Here is a 19,374-nt window from a genome sequence, read left to right as displayed (position 1 = left end):
ATCCATGCTCAGTGGAAAATGAGCACTCGGTCTTCTCCCTAAGCTTTCATTTGTCTTTACTTCATCTTCTCAAAATCTGCCAAGCCCAGTAAAATTATCATAACTCTTCCTCAGAGCATGAAGTAGGCAGATTTTCTGAATTTGGCCAGCATTTCAGAGCTTATGTGATATTTTTTTGAAATGAGCAATTTGTTAACAACAGATTCAATAAAATTTTCGGAGCACAGAAGGGAAAAAGCAACTGAGTCTTGTTCCTTCTGAAAGTCATGTGTGCATCTAGAGAATGCTATCTAGTTCAAAAATTGAATGAATTTTCACAAATATCATTCTTTAAGCTGATGTAAAAGCACTAAGGTGAGGGTCAGGTCATACAAGAATCATCCTAGAAAGCCTAACTTAAGTACATAGGGAAAGAAAACTACACAGTTGTAAAATGATCCTGCAGGTCCACTTTAGTCAGTGAATGTTTTCATATGTAACAAGTTATCACAGAACATTCTTTGGTGACACTGGCTGAGCACATGCTGTGAAACATGACAAGACACTTGTGGTAAGGCACTGTACCACTTTTATGAGATGTTTCTTGGGGGCATAAAGGATGGCTAAGTTTAATACTGATTTTCTTGTTCCACGCACTCTTGTCAGTGCGAGGAAGCGTGCATTTGTCCTGTGCTATCTATCCCACTTTAGATTTTAGCAGTATTCACACCAGATCAGATCTCAACAGCAACAAGGTAAAAATCACTTTTGTACCAACAGAACTCTGCAGGTAGAAAGGGGCTCTAAATTTTTCTAGCAAAGAAGGTAATAAAGAATGGGGAGCTGAAATGTGGCAGAGAAATATTATCCTTCTCCCCTTCACTGTGAAATACAAGCAGAAATTTTTCTTTTCAGAAGACACGGCCCTTTGCCTGTTAGCATCTAAAAAGCAAGCACCATCATGCTAGCTAGCAACAAGCCTGGCTTTCAGCTGATGAGACTTAATTGTCCTTTCTTTATCATCTCTGAGCTTCAGACTCATCATGCGCTGACACTTTCTTGTCTCGTAGTTTGCAGTACTGTCCTATTATTTGCAAAGTAATCACAGACTGGAGTTTCTCAACTCTGAAGAAGTACATAAGTGTAAGTGTATAAGTATTTACAGGTCTGCTGCACACATCACACAACACATCTGGAACAATCAGCATCAGACTGACTCAAATGGATTCCCCATTTTGGCCCTGGTTTTGCCACTATCTGCTGCCCCATGTGGCACTAACACACATGCAACTTCCAGTGCTCAGCACAGGTGTCCACCTGTCATGTCCTGAAAACCCAGAGCTGCAAGTGTGCACACACTGCTGCAACTGGAATGCTTGAGTCCCTCAGGCCTTGGACTTGGCTAGCTCACTTGCATGAGTCCCAGCATCTATCCATGCATATGTGACAGAGATAAAGGGACACTGGTTCAACACTTGTGACTATCCACAGCTTTAAGTAAACCTCAGACCACATGATTAATAGCAATGTTTCTACACATCTCTTTTTAAAAGACCAATGCTGTAATTATGTCTTACACATGCAAGACAAGCAGCCAAATTTCAGAAAAACAGAAAAAGCCCAACTTTTCTGGTTTTAAGTAAAACACAATGCTTTTGTATAACACAGAGAATCTCCACTTACCTCCTTCATTCACCACAAGCTTCATTTACTTGTTACCTTTCAGAAATTGTCTTCCCTGAATACATGTTATTTCAACAATGGAATACATATAGTGAGTAGTTATCTTATATGTACATCTCAACATAAGAAGCTTCTAAGCACTTGAAAAGCAGTTGCTGAGAATGAATACTGAAAGCCTCTCAGGCTTTTATTATTTATTTTATATATTTGTTGATGCCAATTATCTGATAAAATTTAGAATATTTTTAATTATTTTTTCCACTGTACTGATATATAAAATGTGCAAAATTATATGCAAAGTGAATATGCAAAGTTAAAAAAGAGACAAATACTTATCAAAAAGCAGAGCAGACTCAAACACAACACTTCAGAGATCTTACAAAATGAAAATGATGCCAAACTCCAGCAGGATAAGTGTGTGATTAAGAGCAAGCAGAAGTAACAGTAAAATCATAGGTAAGATAAAATAATACTATACATCACAATTCACGTGCACAGCTACTTCGAGTACACTGGAAGAGAGGAGAAATCTGGAAAGCTACAACTTAATGATCTGGAGCACTCTGAACTAAGGTGCCACTTACCAGCGCATACCATGAGTTTGAAAGAATTTAACCTTCAATCTCAAAGGAAACAGCGATCTCATATGTCTTAAGTTTAAAGGCATAGCAAAGCCAAAGACAAATTAAGGAGCACAAGAGATTCCTTGCTTCCATAGGTGTTGTGCATGTTTATTACCTGTTGCTCAGGTATTTTGAATATTTAATTCTTAGACGCAGAAATTCAAAACAGTAATAGAAAAAATCCACCCCTATACTATTTCAGCCTCCTGCTAAACTGTACCTTCAGATACATGCCTTTGTCCTCATTTGTTTAAATCACAGTTCCAAACTGCATTTCAGACTATTGTACAGCCAACTATGAAATTATTCTATTTAGCAGAATAAACACGTAGATAAGAAGAATGAGGTTAGAGAGGCATAAAAAGAAATTTTGCAGAAAGCTGTTATGAGGATGAAAAGAAGCTCTTCACAGGGCTGAAAGGAGTCACCTCTTGGCTAATCAATTTGTCAGCCTGTAGCTCCCCTCGCTTAAGGGCCTCTTTTCTGTGTAACCTCCAGAGAACTACACTCCTTCTAGCAAATATATAATTTCATAAAATGCAGAAAGCAACACTCCTCAATCCCACTGCAAAAGCAGCTGTTTGTTCTATTGCCTCATGTTTCACCCACACACAGAAATCAGGGATTTAATTTGCCTTTCCAAAAATTTATGCAACACAGACCCAGGTATGTTGCAATTCCTCCTAGTTTCTTTTAAAAAGCTCTTTTTTCCACCATCACTACCACTAATGTACTGCCAATATCTCCAAAACTGCTTGGCTCAGAATGTTTCCTTTTTTTCCACAGAAGAAAAAAGGGACAGTCTAGATAAATGGAAATACTAAGCACTGTCATTATTTAAAACAGAAAAAAAGACCCCAGATAATACTAGATTATATATCATAGCTGATAAACAGCCTGTCTTCTGATGTCCAAGAAGTCCTCATAGTACGTATAAAGCAGCTATTCAGATTTCTGTATAAAAGTTTCTCTCTATACACAATATATCTGCTGCCTACCTTTAAGAACACATGTAGGAACTGTTTTTCCAGTCACTGAAAGTGAATATAAAGGATCATTCAAATTATTGTTTGTAGAGAAATGACTAAGTACCATAAGATTTAAAGCTGCACTATACCAAGCACATTTATAATCTGCTATTTCAAGCCATTCTGTTCACTTGCATATACTAAAAACCCCTTTCATGAATGCAGGATCATTCAAGCACAATCCAGGCATGTATTTTTTTTTATTCTTACATCCTTAGTCCTCAGTATTTCAATTCTTATGCTGTATTTTAACAGCTTATCCAAAAAAAAATCCCCATCCGTCACCAGTATTACTGTAAAAACAACCTAGGGAAATATTTTTTACGATATTTAACCTTCTGACCATCATAGGAAGTTTTTGAACTTCCTATGTTCAAAAAACATAGTTCAAAAACTTCCTATGATGTTCAGAAGGTTAAATATCGCAGCCTGATATACAAGGGTATCAAAAAAAAAAAAGAAAACCCAGCCCACAACGCAAAGGCAGGAAGGAATGTGGTATATACTGAATCATCAATTTATTTATTTATTAAGAAGTACATCACAGCTATGTTTAACAAGCTCTAGAAACCACTGAGAAACAAAAAGGAGAGTAATACCCCATTGCATTCATTCCTGTGATCACGTAACACATGAACTGAACTACCTCAGCTACAATCTTCTCAGGTCTCCTATGTATCGCAGGAAAACCATTTCAGTAGAGTACCTGTCCCACAGGAATACTTCAGAAATACTGCAGCTCATCATTTTTTATCTGAGCCTCAGTACTCCTTCACATATTACTGCTTACCTGCAGAATTCCCACTTGCTAAATTAATGCTTATAAAGGCACTGTTCTCTAGAAAACATTTTACAAAGTAGGTGCTACTGTCTGAAAAACAGTGTTTTAAAATTTGTTGTGACATGTGACCATGGTGTACATGACAACTGCAACAATGAAATAACCCTACAGACAGGGGGCCCAGCACCACTTGTAACCTTCAATCCCTATTTATGAACACAAAAAAGGTCCCTGTGATATTCATCAAAATGAAACTGAACTTTGCAATGAAATTAATTCCCCTACAATTTATTTCATATTACGCTTTTGAGTAAGCTGTTCAGGAAATGGATCTTTGAATATTTTGTTTACCTTCACAATATGCAGAGTCCCCTTGGACAGAGAGATAACCATTCTTGCATTCACAAGTAGCTTTTGTGTTCCAGTTTTTGCACTCTGAATTTTCACCACACCTGTGTCCCTCTGCGCAGAAGTTATGGCCTAAAACACAAGGAACATTCAACAAGGTTTTAAAACATGTTTAGTTCAGATATTAAGGTATTTACATTGACAGTATCACTCAAAAACTGTCATTTTATATTCCAAATTCTCTCTATAAACCTAATGGGTGCATACAGGCTTTTTGGATTGCTCCATCAATTCATTCTCAGAAAAAACATTTTCCTTGAAAAGATATTTGTATTAATAGTTTTGTTCAGGAGAAAATACAACTCCAAAGTAGGAAACAATGACAATTCATTAGTGTTCTACTGAACCCACATAACATTAAGTCTCTGATTATCAGGAAGTACAATGCTAACTTACACCAAAAGGACAATAAAGTGTAATATAAAAAAAAAGCCCTCAAAATTCTTATTTTGCATAGCCACAAGTGCCTTTAGTAGAGCAAAATGAGACAATGCACAAAATTGTACCAGTAGTCAAAGCAACCTCATACACTGCCTTGTAATTCTGTCATCAAAAATCAGCTTGATTGTTTCTACAGCTTATAATTATTCCATACATCATATTTTATCAAGGAGAATTTGTATTAATCTCTCCTTTTTTCCTTCACACAAATTCTCAGTAGTTTCTTTGTGAACAGTTTTTTTTATTCCGTATAGTCATTTCTAGAAATAGGATGAACTTTCCCACCTCCTTCTGTAAAGGTACAAGTGGCTGAAGTTCTTTCTTTCCAAATTTCAGTATTTCTCAGCGACACATCAACATCTTTCTCTGCTTAATTCTAAAGTGAAAGTAATTTTAACTTCACCTCTAAAGGCATTCCATTGGAAGTTAAGAAATAACTTACAGAATTTGACAACAGGATCTTTTTTCCTCCCTCCACTGATGTATGTTTTATGGATTTTCTCTATTAATATCCAAGAGTCAATTTCTATTTGCCTGAGATACATAAGTAGTCATTTTGGTAATTCCTATTTTGTCTCCATTTTCTGTCCTGGAAAGATGAAAAGCAGAAACCCAGACATAATATCATCTATTGGTATTCCAACTTGCACTTATCTGAATACCAGAGCAGTTTCTGCCACTTGTGCCTGGTCATAAAGGAGCAAACTGAAAGTCCTAGCTCATTGATCATAAACTTCCTAACATCCCCTAAAAACAGCTAAGAGCTGGACTTCTAACATCTAAATGCCAGATTGAGGTCTTTGTTCATATCCCTTGTTTTGATATCCTACTTTCATGTATTTTTACATACACACTTCAGTGGTCTACTGATTTAACATTCAGATGTGCAAGTTTAGTGCACTCCAAATTTATGTGTCTAATCGTCTAATGCTGAGTTCAGAGGTAATTTTTTTTCAAAATGTTAACATCTGTTAGCAGTGTCAACATCCAATTCTACACTTAAACATCAAATTAATTTTATTCACAGCCAAGGTATCCTCCTTGTGCTCAATTGCCTCCTTCTTTCATTGTAAGCCAGCTAGTGAAGAACCAATTCCCTTAATGAAAACTTCAGTTATCCCTTCTAGGTTTTACTCATTTCACAGTTTGGTAAAAACAATTCAAGTACTCCAGATCCAGCCTTTTCAAGCCCAGGTACATTTCAGACTGGTAAAATAGGGTGTCAACACACTGCCTTTAGTCACTTATGCAATCACAGTATTTGACTTCTCATTATTGCCTTTATAACAATAATTGAAACTGAACACTGGAACCCATCTCCTCAAACTTATCCCTTCAGTATCTAGTTTATGCTCCCCACACAGGATTACTATTCTACTGGCATTCCAGATAACATCCAAGAGACAGTAAGTTTTATAAAATTTTCTTTGTCACTGTTTCCCCTAAGACTATGACATCCTAGTCTGTTTCCTGCTTCTTTAGAATAGTAATTCTCCTTTGATTTGATTATTATTGGGTCAGAACCTCTGTAACATATCAGCATATTAAGCTAGGCAGTATGAAAATATCACATGGTTTGTTACTCTGTCTCAGGGTATTTTGCTCATACTTAGCTGTATTTCCCTCTCATCCAAAACTGTAAAAAACACATCTTCTTTCACAGCATGTTTTAGTTACAAGACTGCTGGCACAACTTTCTGCAACAAAATTCTATGTTTCAAGGTTCTTTTTATCCCAGTGAGTCAACATTCTACCTTATGATCAGCTCACAGAGAATTTAAGACTTACAATTAGCCAAATCAATGGCTTCTCAGAGTTAACTCTCGTAAGTCCCAGGTCCCAGATCAACTACTTTAACAGCACTTTTTCCCAAGCACAAGCTAGTGATTAATTTTCAATATCACATCACAGCCCTGTGAATCCTTCACTGTTTAATTACCACCTCTGATATTTATCTGCAGATATGATGGCTACTCTACCTATCCATTTTTTGCCACTAGAGCTGTCACCTGTATTTTAAAAATTCTCCAGGAAAACCTGCATTGCTTTTGTTCCCTTTATCAATTCAAATATGAAGTCTCCATCCAGAATCAGGTTTTCAAGCTTGAAGGCCATTAAAAGAGCATTAAACTAAAACTTTCAAATAAATATTTTAATATATTTTTCTATCTAAATAATAGTTTAAATATTTTAATAATTTATTTCAATATTTAATTTTTTAATTAAATTTTGAAAGTAGCTCCAGTTCTGTAACTTGAGAAAATAAAGGCTCTCAAGGACGTCTCATTTTTCTCCTGTCAGTAGGAATACACAATCATAGAACATCTACTACATCTCTAGATTGTCTTGGTATTTATTATTACAACAGACCTGTGAAACACTGTTTCCTATCTTAAAACTGCTGTCTAGAAATGACTCTACTTTACTTTCCTATAGCATTTCAGCAAACTTGTTCAATACTTCTGTAAGTGGATAGTGAAAACCATTCCTGTTAAGAGCATTCATGGTGCTACAACATTTTATGTTACCAAGCTTTTACAAAACAACTGTAATTTAAGGTTAACCAGAAGGAAAAAAATATACCTGATAGAACAGAAGAGCAAGGGTTCACTCTACCTCTGTCAGAAAAAGCACATCATTGCTTGGATCAGAGGCTTTTACAGAGGTCTTTTTTCTTTTTTATTTTTTTTTTTGCAGCAAAAATGTAAGCTTAGCACTTCAGAAGAGCCTAAAAAAATGAGTATCAAGTGTGGTTCTTGGATTTCTTAGACATTGGTCACCATTCTCCCCAGCTGGAGTTTTGGAGCCAAATACCTGATTTTGATTAATTCTTTGGTGTGAAATGTATCACAGGACTCCTTAAAGATGCTCACAGAGATGCCCAAACCACCTGCTGATACTGCAGTGGGATCCCTAAATCTCAGATGGGTGGGAGATAGCAGAGGGCATGCATCCCCATCTCCCAGCCAAAATAACAATTCATTGAGAATATTCAGCAAAGTCTTATCTGAGACAGTCAGCTCCTCTCTAAATATAAGAACGGCTTAAAATGGAATCATCACATCTCAGCAAGCAGGCAATTGGAGAGGATTTAACAAAGCCCCAGAAAATCTTAAATAGTTCTGATAATCTTAGCTAATTTCAGGCCAGCATGGATGACAAGGCAAGTATGAATTAAAATTACAGATGAATGCATTCAGAACATATGCCAGAAACCATTTTCCCTGTGCATACACACACAATCATAAATGTGCACAACAACCCTTCAAAGTCATTCAAAACATTTTTAGATACTAGCAGGGGAACTAAATATTGAAGAGTGTGTTTAGGTTTTTGATGGGCCTGATGACCTCTGTTCATTCCCCAAACATTTCTGATAACAGTTCTGATATCAGTTCCTTTATCAAGGCTGCTGAAATGTTTGCTCCATATTTTTCTTAAGAAATTTCAACTCCTTCATTCTGACTAGAGAATGACCATTAATAAACGTATTAAGACAATTAGGAAAAGAACAAGACACATGCTAGCAGCCATAAAACTATCACTTCTGCAGCATCAGGAACTGCACAACAGGCTAAGCCTTAGTGGCCCCAAGTCAGGTATCTCAAATTATAAATTTAATCTATTTTGGGACACCTGAACATCGCTCTTATTGTTCCAAGCAACATCTTCAAAGTTGTGTTTCCAGAGGCTGCTTTTGTAGAGCAGCACTCTAAGGTGTTTTGTGCTGTCATCCAGTTTTTTGCATACCTAACATATTTGGTAATCTGGCTTAATTATTGATTATAAAATGCAACAACTCATTCAAGACTACAACTGCAATCAATACATTTTAGATCCATATCTCTTTCTACTTTTTTCATGGCCAACAGTAATGCACCTCTCCTTGTTTCTGAGGGTTTCCTTATAACTTCTGTACCATTTCCTATACTTGCAATAGCCTCAGCTGTTCACATAAAAAGCTGCAAAACCTCTGTTCTCTTGCTGTTCAAGATAATCTTCATTTCACTGCTTCACATAGAGAGATTTCTTAATATAAAAAAAACAAACAAAAAAACTGTCATAATTCTTCTGTTAAAAAGCACCAGCAATGTTCGAAAGTCCAAGGTAGTTTCAACCTCAAAATCTTTTCTACTGTTAGGATTTAACCCCACAATTACAATATAAATATGTAAGGTAAATCTGAGGGAAAAGTCATAGAAGAGTGCTAAAATTTGAATTACCAATTATGCCTTTCCATGATCTGAATCAGTTTTTAATGAGTCATGTGCAAAGCAGCTCTTTGAACAGCAGCTTTTAAACCTTCAGAGACTGTGGTCCCAGAACCCAGTGGTCTGACATAAAACAGCAACTTCATACATTCTTTCAAGCTACTCTATGAATGCAGAGCTTATTATACAGTGTTTATCTATGTGCAATAGAATAATGGTAGCTACACAGGCCAACAAGCATAAAAAGATTTCTTCTTTTTTCAGATAGAAAGCTCTTTTAAATCCTAAGTAATGCTACAACTATGTTTAGAAATAATCTAATTCATATTTATCAGCTGCCATTAAATTTTAATAAACTTAAAACCTTGAAATAACTCCTACCTCACAGCAATAAATAGGAAAAATTCAATTTCTGAAGAGTCAAATCTCAGTTTCACAGCCAGGAAGGCTGAGATGAGAAACATGCAAAACTGAAAAGCCTTCTTACCCTCTAACTGAAAGACTAAAAATCTTCCCAGAATAAAACAAAGCAGCACAAAGAAGAGTGGCAGAAGACTGATTGTAGATTTGAATCCTGTTCCCTGCTCTAAAATGTATGCTTCACCTCATCAATAAAATTTTCCCTTTCCTCCTAATGAGTGTCAGCAGGCAATCTAAATCCATCAGTCCCACCCTATTGCAGGACACCATATGATTTTCTCTAGAAACACAACTCTTTCATTGCTTCATCACACTCTTTCTTTTAAGAAGAGCACATCTGAAGTTGCTAAGGCTGTTAAGGCTATTTTTACATATTTAAAATTGTGAGCATAACAACATAAAAGATTCTCTCATGGAATTGTATTTGAATCACTCATGCAAAGGAGAAAAAAAAATCTACTCTTTCAAAATTACACACCGTCTTTGGCAAGGAGAAAAACGGCTAAACGGAACAATAAAACACTTTAATGACACTATTTTTTGTATTAGATTTGTCCCTGAGCTATAAAAAATGTACAGCAGGCATGTTGTAAGAAAAATGAGTGATTCTCAAAAGTAGTAAAAAATGTATTTTGTGACCTAATTCTTTGTGAAACTTGAAAATTAATTAAATTTTCTGTAAGCCTAAAAGACAGTTTAATAATACCACATTGTCCAGTTGGAAAGTATAAAGTGGCCACATAGTTTAAGCAGACATCTATATTAAAGCACAGAGATGGTAAGGAAAAACTGGAGGTACTCTAAATAACAGTCAAGGATAGATTCCATATACAGATGTGGTGAGGTTGATTTATGCATTCAGTACATGAAATCAAAAAATAAATTGTCATTTTAAAGCTGAGCTCTTCCATACTACTCTCACCTTGCTGTACACCTCACACAACCACTTCCCTGAAACCTAGTAATTGCCTCTTAGCAATATACTATTACCTTCTACTATACTACAATCTCATGTAGAAAGCCTGAAGAAGAGCAAGCATTCTTTGCTGTCTTTCTCATTCCTACCATTTACAAAAAAATAATGACTATCTAGAAAGCGGACCAACTCTCTATGTAACAGTATTCAACTATATTCTTTGCTGACTCAGAAATTCCATCTCCATAAACACCACAGATTTTTGTTTTACCCTGCATAACCTAGAGCACTCATCTATTATTGTGGTAAGTACTACAGAGATCGCTGAGGAGGGTACAGTCTCATACCACAGCATCATGAAGATTTTTAAGTTCTCTGCAGTTTTCTTTCCTTCTGTTGATCCCCTCATATTTATCCTTTCATTACATGGAAATTCCTTTACTGCAGCTACAAAAGCACAAGATGCAAACCTGTCACCCTTCCCCAGTTCAGCAAATATAATCTAGAATTCTACAGAAAGTGAAATTCAGTAAAAGGCTTCCGATTTCACAACTACAAATACTAAAAACAATACAAACTGCTACAAAGTCCACAACCTAACAGTCACTAACATGCACTGAAAAACTTAACACAGAAGTAATATTCTTATTTAACATTGCTAGTAAATGCTTGCTAAATATTCTGTTGAATAACTTAAGGCTTAGCCAAGGGCTAATGCAACAAATTACCTGCATCATCATACATATAATGTGAAATTTGTATATGATGTGCAAATGATCCATGTGACCTTCCAACAAATAATTTTGCTTATTCAGGACAGCAATTACTACAATATGTCTTACTTACTACTTTGACTTGGACAAAAAAGAAGCTGAATATAGTCTCTGAAGGAAATTGGTTTTGCAAACAAGAGAAGAAATTTACCATTTCCCAGTAAACAATATTTTGGCACAGGACAGGATCAGAATCTGTGCCCTGCTTGCCATATCAGAGAGCACCTGTTTGCTTGATAAAATCCATACCAAATATGGAATTCTTAATAAATATCCATTTTTAACAACAGCACATGATAAAACTATATACTATCACTTTGGGTTGCATGCAACTGAAGCAAAAGTATCAAGCAGCATATATTCTACTTGAAGATATAAAAAGCAACTTAGGAGGGCTGAATTGAATTTATGCCTTTGTAAAGTTGACAAAATTAATCGTATCTTTAGGCCTCACTTATGAAAGAATTTTAAAAAGCCATGATGAAATACAAAAGAGGAGGTACTGTTTAGCAGTCAGCTAAAGCAGAACTGAAGTGAAAGTTTAATGCATCAAATTGAAAGCATCATGTACCAGAATTCCTAGAAAGAGAAAACACAATTCCTTCCCTTGCTTCTAGAGATCATCATATGAATATAGATATTCATCTTACATCATAAATAATGAAGCCAGTTTGGGGATGAATATCTAAAAACAGTACTTATTACTAACAATAATATGGAGGTGAATAATTATGGAACTTATCTTCTATCAACTTTGAAACTTTCATATTTTTAATCCTTTTAAGTAATGAATATATTTTTTTCAGTACTGCACTACATCAAACTGGGCCATCTGTTAAGAAGTATCACTAATACATTGAGCCCTCTGAAGTGCAGAGAAGCAACATTTACTGGTTGCTTAAATAGGTGCAGATGTTTCTAGAAACCACTAAAAAAAAAAAATGTATATATTCTTAGACCATCATCCAACAGGGAGTCTCAAAATATGCTGGTCCCTGCAACCACATGTGTTTTAAAGTTCAAGGCCTAAGTAAATATTTAACCATGCATATTTACTAATTAATATTTCCTGATAGAGGGACAGATTCAGAGCCCCTTGATCGGCATCTGCAATGGCACTGGAGGAATTCATATGCAGGCAAGACAAATATTCCAGCAGACCTCAGTAACCATCTAAGACTGCAAATGTCTAATGCTCATTTGGCACATCTCTTGCTTGAATTTCTGAGGTACATCACTAAAGGCTGACGTGAGTCCTGAGAGACCAGGCTTCCCTTAAGCCCAGCTGAGACTCAGCACCAAGAGAGAGATGGGGAACAGAGGTACAAAACATAGGGAATGATTAGTATCTGATCAATTCACTGATTAGAACATGTTTTAAGAAGAAAGCTTGTTCGAGTTTCTTATTCTAGTGATACTTGCACATTCCTCATTTAAGGGGATTTACTCAATTAAGATTTTAGTTGTTGCCTGTTCAGTCTGGTCCAGCCTACAACCAGAACTCAGCCTACAACTGGCCTCTAGTGTTAAATGTTTAATTATTGTTTTGCATTGGTATTATTTTATTGTCCAGCTTAATTCACAAATTAGTTCTGAGAGTGCTCAGATCTAAATCAACCTCCTAATATCCATCAAACTAGAATCTTAACGCTGTTTTTGCCATTTTATAATAGAGACCTTAAAAAAAATCTTTCAAAACACTGCAGTTGCAAGTTTAAGCAACAAAATTTATTTCTTTTTCAAATACAACATCCTTTTAATAGGGATTTTTAGGAGATATTGGTTCCTTTCTCTCTCAGCTCTTCCTTTTCTCCCTCTGCCTGCCTAATTCAAAACAATTACAACTTTATATCTGGGAAGTCTTCTAACCAAAGGAGTACCATAGACTGGGTTTAGAATCACGCTTATAGCGGTACTTAATATCTCATTAAAAGGGAATTGTTCCTTCCAATGTATCTCCCTTTTGAAACAACAACTTGCATCCAAGCTGGCTTACCTCTACAAACACTGCAACACTGGTTCTCTGGAAGAACATGATCTTTTTCTGAGCAGTTCAGTGGCGGACAAGTCTCTGTTACTTTTACTAAAACTCCATTCTGAAAACAAACAACATTTTAAAAAAATTACATTGACGAAAACACATAAACACATGCAGTGGCAAGGATTACATACTTTTCCATCCAAAGCACTAGTAATCTCCAGTAAAAACACTGGTAAACTAGCAAGAAGCAAGTAAAATTCATTTGTTCCATCATAACATCAAATCTAGAGCAATCTACTGTGCATTTCTCTGCCCAGAATAAAAAAAATTATTAAAAGACAAGGCACTTCAGCTTAAAATTCTATTCTAGTTTTACAAAATATGTAGTCTCATAGTTGTCTTCTTTTCAAGTATTTGAAGAAATTAAAGAATTTAATTCCAGGTTAAAGACAGTCTTCCTGCTTTCTGCAAATCTGAGCTTTATTCCTCTTACTCCATAGTCCATATACTTCACAGATAAGTTATTCAACTCCAATATACACAGCAAGACCAGTATTTTCAAGTGTTGTTGTGTCGTTCTGTCATGTCCAATTACAAGAGTCTGTTCTTTAGAATTACTGATCACCTTATTTCCAAAGTTAAGTCCTTCAAAGAAAGCTCATCTTGAAATACCCTTATAGAAACTTCTGTGCAAAATCAAGCTAAAGATGTTTCTATGATTTTGGTTTCTAGATTTAGAATAAAACCATGTTAGGAGGTCTAGATGTTGGTAGAAGCTTTATATAATCATAGACATAGTGCCTTCATGGGGAGATTTTTGCACCAAATTTTACTCCATCTTCTTCCCATCCAGTAAATGAGCCTCACAATGTCTCCAGACCAAACAGCTTTCCAGCACTTTAGTTTGTTGTTTCTTAAAATCTTGTCCCAAAATAGTCTCCCCTTTTACCTTATCCCCCCACTCCAGCCTCCCTCATACCATAATTTGCTTGTTCAGCATCCCTTGTTAAGCTATGCCATCACTGAGAACTGACAAGTGGAGCAGAAATTAAGAACCAGGATTTTTGCTCAGTAGGAGCTACAGTAGCTAACCCACAGGACTGTCCATACCCGAGTAATCTCATTTTCCAAGCTATGAAACTCTACTAAGAAAGCAGGCAGCATGCTACATTGACAAAACACTTTTTAAACATCAGTCTAGTCCCCCACTCCTCCCAGAATATTTTTCATGACATCTCAGATGGCAGAACAAAAGAGTGGAAGAAGAATTTCTGCTTGCTTCAAATAAAGAAATTTCATTTTCCAGCTATCATGACTGCAGAGACAAGTTTAAATATATGATCCAAATATATCTAGGGCTAGGAAAGCAAAGGAAAACCAATACCAGAAAACAGATAAAACCTCATTAAAGCCATCATACTCATCATCTGAGGGACTAGATATGTGACTTTGAACAGATGATACTGAAATTACCTGAGTCCACCCTGTATGAAGAGAAACACCTCAGTGCAGAAGCTTGCTTTCATATCTGCACAATGCTATGCCACACCACACCAAAGCACTGCCTCAGGTGCACAGGTAAAACGTTTGCTGGTCATTAGCCTTGCCACTTCACCTCACCACACCAATTCAGCTCTGTCCCACCAGGCTCCAGACAGAGCTCTCACAGAATCGAGCTGCCCTACAGACTTAGGGAATGCCTGCTGAGCCTACAAGGCACAAATGTTGTGCCCGAGGTGCACAGCAGCTTGTCGGACTTACAGCTGAGAAGTGCAGCCAACCCAGGAAAAGCAAATCTGACCATTCCGTAATCGCTGCCTGTCACTGCCCTTGACATTACAATCTTAAGGCTAAGCAGGGCCAATTGCCTTCACTGGCAAGTTGCATCAGTTGCTGTCGTGAAAAATAATGCTTAAAAGGCCCCACAGGCATCTTCTTATTTTTTGTAGGAAAATGGAGCTCCAAACAGCAGCACGGAGGGCACACATCGCCAGAGCAAGTGCCCACAAGAACAGTGAAGTTAATGAAGGCATTAGGTCTCCTCCTGATCTCACTTCCACAAGGGAACGGGAAGAATCCCCCACAGTTGTCTGTGCAACTGCAGGATCAAGAGTGATAAAAGAACCAGACACTGGGCCATCACTTACTATCACGTTATCAAACAACCAGCTAGACAAGCTCTGGCTGTAACTGTAAATAATTGCCTATTTAAGCTCAGACAGGACAATTATAGCAGAAAGAGTAAAGTATGTCAGCATACAGACAAAAAGTGTTGACTGACAATAAATCTGGCCAGAAAAATATGGCAAGAAATGGTATGAAAGTCAAATGAGTGTCAGGATGAGCCAAAAAGCTAAAGACAAATTTATTCCAAGCTCACTGCTTCTTTAGTGACTCACAAGGAGATTAAAGAACACAAATTGAGAATTCCATTAATTTAACAAGATTTTATTTCCTTAAGTTTTCTGTAGACTTTTAGTCTTGGCAAAACAAATTAAACTTATTTGTATTTAAGTCTTAAAACAATTAAAACATTTCTGAGTATTCTTTGGGTTAAAATCAATTTGTTATAAATTAGTACAGATCCAATTATAAGAATTATCATCATCAGATTCCAGATTTCATCCACTGTGGTAAGTAAGAAGAGTTCACACTTCAGAATTATTGCTTCAGGCAGCCCTAGAAAAATTACTTCTTTTTATATTCAATTCACATATGTAGCAGTCACAGAAATAGATGTCAAAAATATTTTTTTCTGGAATAAATATATCAAGCTTCAGTTGTGGCATACAATCCACAAAGAATGAGATTTGGAGTCAAAAATTTACAACAAGATAGTTAAATTTCTTGTAATTACCAAGGTAAGTACATAAAGTAAAGGATAGTATGTAAGCCTAATCAGTGACATGCAGTGAAAATCTGAACAAACAGCACATCTCACATGATTTGCTTTAAAAATCAATAGCAAGATTTCATATAAGGCTATTTTGGTGGGGCTTTTTTCTTGTCTGAATTTATCTGTGCCCTGGTTCCAGACAGGGCCGGCTTGATCTCTGCAGTAACCAGGAGGGGCATGGACAGGACAGGTGGTTACTCTACACCACCTCACTCTGAGGTGGGGCTGGTGGGGTTGACAGGGAGCAGTTGAGTATTGTTCCCCATGAATCGATCATCTGTACCCTTTGTCATTACTATTGCTGCTGTTACTGTTTATTTTCTTATGTCCTTGCTGATTCCAGTAAATTGTTCTTATCTCAACCTGTGATCTTTACCTTTTGTGCCTCCAACTCTCCTCTCCATCCCACCCAGGGAAGTGAGAGATGTGGTTTCAGTGAGAGCACCACATCTGGGAATATCATTCCTAAGACACAACAAGCTGTTATTGATCAGTCTCTTAGAATACAGTTTCAAACAGCAGCCTTAGTTGTCACTCTTAAGAAGCACATCATTCCTTATCGCTACAAAAAACTTTTTAGTCAACCTTCCTGAAAGCTGTGGGCCCTGTCCATCTTGCATGGCACACTGTGACTGCCTGCTCCCAGCATTAATGAAGAGGATTACAAAGATTTTTGTACCCTTTCCTGGCAAGCGTGTCATCTGTTTATGAATGGGCATCATGACATTCAGAGGCAGCCGATCAACTGATCAAATTCCCACTCCAGCAAAAGTTACAAAAATCTTTCCATTGACATTCAATGGCCCACATCACCATGGGTGATACCCAAAAATAAAAAAAGCCCTAAACAAACCAACAAACAAAAAAAAATCAAACACTTGTTGAATGTAGAAAGGTGCAGTTATCCAAAGCTCATACACACTTGCATTTTCTGGCATTCCCACCACAAGTGAGAGATGATCTGGGGAGAGCCATGGACCACGAGGATAAATAATACAGTGGAGCATCTCACAGGATGAAAGGCTGAGAGAGCTGGGCCTGTTGAGCCTGGAGAGGAGAAGGCTCAGAGGGGAACCCACAGACACAATTCCCAAAGGGAAGGAATGGAGCCAGGCTCTTCTCAGCAGTGCCCAGTGACAGGATAGGGGCCTATGGGTACAAACTGAAACACAGCATGGTCTATCTGAACATCAGGAAACACCCTTGCAGCATCAGGCTACCCAAGCACCAGCACAGAATGCCCAGGGAAGATGTGCAGACTCCATCCTTTGAGATATTCAAAAGCCATCTGGATGTCATCCCTGTGCAACTGGGCCCAGGTAACCCAGCTCAAGCAGGACAGCTGGACAAGATGAACTCCAGAGGTCCCTTCCAACCTGAACTGTTCTGTGATTTTTAGAAATACCTGTGCGCTCATTTTGTCATTGTAGATTCATCTAAAGAGTGTTTGTGAGCAGGATTCCAGCTGGGAATGGTTCTTCATTAATAATATCTGTGCTTATGGTTAAGAGGATGTGCATCAATAGTATTTTTAGTCTGACTTAGTTTTGAAAAATTAAAAAAAAGGTCTCTCAGCCTGATAAAGAAAATCTTTGATCTAGCTGGATCCATCAGTAGTAATATTATTTTTTATAGATGGAAAAACAATAGAAGTTAAAAGCCTCTTAAGTTCGGATCAGTATCTACGCAAAGAACAAGAAATCTATCTTCAAATAAAAATTTCAATGTGAAATTTCAGTATCATCTTTTTGAGATTACCTTACAAATATATCGACCTTTACAGACACAAAGACTTTTAAGTCTTCTTTATCAATGCTATTACACTGACAGTAGATGTGTACCCTCCACTGTATTCCTTCATGGATCAGCAGCTTTTGAAACTTGATGTCAGTTTCTCATGTCTGGAAAATTAAACCATATTAAATTTTGTATGGTCCTCTCCTATGACAAAGTCCCTTCTTTATTCATACAACACCTTGTCCACACAGGACAGAACACAATGACACAGCCACAGTTTGACTGATCACCATTCATCCTTCATCTAGTGAGCATTCCTAACTGAGGCCGCAGACAAGTAGGTCAGATTTAGGAGGTCATGCTGAAGACATATTGAATGAACCTCCTGTATGGAGACACACCACCCCACAGAAACAGATGCAAACACTCTCTTAAAAACTCTCCCCGGGCCAGTTGTTGTAATGAATTTAGAAAAATGGTATAACCCAAGAATGTATCCCTGAAATATAGAATCTTAGCTTCCCCCCTTATCTCTTCCTCCCCAGTTTCCCTTATTGGCTGTGAGACTGGAACCCTCCCCCCTTTCCCTGACTTCAAAAAGGAGCGTGTTATCAATTTTCTTCCTCTTTCCCCACGTGATCCCCAGAATAAAGCTGGAATACCATCTCAGCAAGGAGAGAGCCTTATTTTCGCCCCTATAGTTTTTACTAATAATATCTTCCCCCCTTTCTGAGCTGCGGCAGGGCAGACCTTAGCCACAGAGAGGCTGGGGAACATATATATAATAATTAGCAGCCAGTGAGGTTTAATATCTTGTTGAAGCACAGTTGTGGAAAGAACTTCAGTTTGTTGGGGTTTTTCTGAAGGCATGTGTCACCCTGAAAAGCAAGCCTTCTGAGAATGTTTTTCATACCTTCTGTTGCTTTCCCATAGAGGTTTTATAAACATAACGTGTTTACCACATTCCTTCTGATAATGTCCCTTGATGGACATTTCACGTGATCAGTGTGACTGGGAAGGTGGTAACTTAATTATCCAATCCCTGGTCATTGCAGAGAATCTATAAATACTGAAGTCAGAAAAATAAAAGGAGGTTTTTTTCTATCCTATCACGCAAGTGTACATGTGAGTCATTCTGTGTCCTCTAGTGACAGGCATGCATCGAACATTTTTTTTATGGTGTCACATTCACAGATGCCATTTTGAATATTTATCAATACTGTCAATTAAGATGCAAATACCAACTGCAATGTTACTGTAATTAACATTGCCATATCATTTTCTTTTCAACAATAAGCAAAATACAAAAGCTGTTTTCATTATTTTACTCATTCCTAATGACAGATATTTGATGGTTGGTTTTTGCTTTTAATCTTCATGAATGTATTATCATAGTCCTAATGATGAATATAACACTCTTATTTCTAGCACAGAGAAGTTCCACCAACATAATTCAGATCAGCCTCTCTGGTTTCACTTTAACGTGAAAATACTCCT

At 37.0% G+C, this 19,374-nt stretch overlaps 1 protein-coding gene across 5 annotated transcripts in view; it reads right to left on the bottom strand.

The window, feature by feature from the left end:
• The window catches only part of NELL1 (neural EGFL like 1), a 324,035-nt gene that overhangs the window by 225,136 nt on the left and 79,525 nt on the right, over window positions 1-19,374 (bottom strand). For all 5 annotated transcript variants that reach the window (XM_086894121.1, XM_086894124.1, XM_086894122.1 and 2 more), the window contains exons 11-12: window positions 13,260-13,359; window positions 4,446-4,574 (exon numbers count right to left, since the gene is read on the bottom strand). In XM_086894121.1, the coding sequence (XP_086750247.1) occupies window positions 4,446-4,574; window positions 13,260-13,359 (229 nt within the window). The remainder of the gene's footprint in view (window positions 1-4,445; window positions 4,575-13,259; window positions 13,360-19,374) is intronic.

Source organism: Cyanistes caeruleus, chromosome 6, assembly GCF_971803275.1.
Source record: "Cyanistes caeruleus chromosome 6, bCyaCae1.hap1.1, whole genome shotgun sequence".
Classification (NCBI taxonomy): Eukaryota; Metazoa; Chordata; class Aves; order Passeriformes; family Paridae; genus Cyanistes; species Cyanistes caeruleus.
The sequence above is the reverse complement of the archived record's forward strand: the minus strand, read 5'-3'. Positions and strand labels throughout refer to the sequence as shown.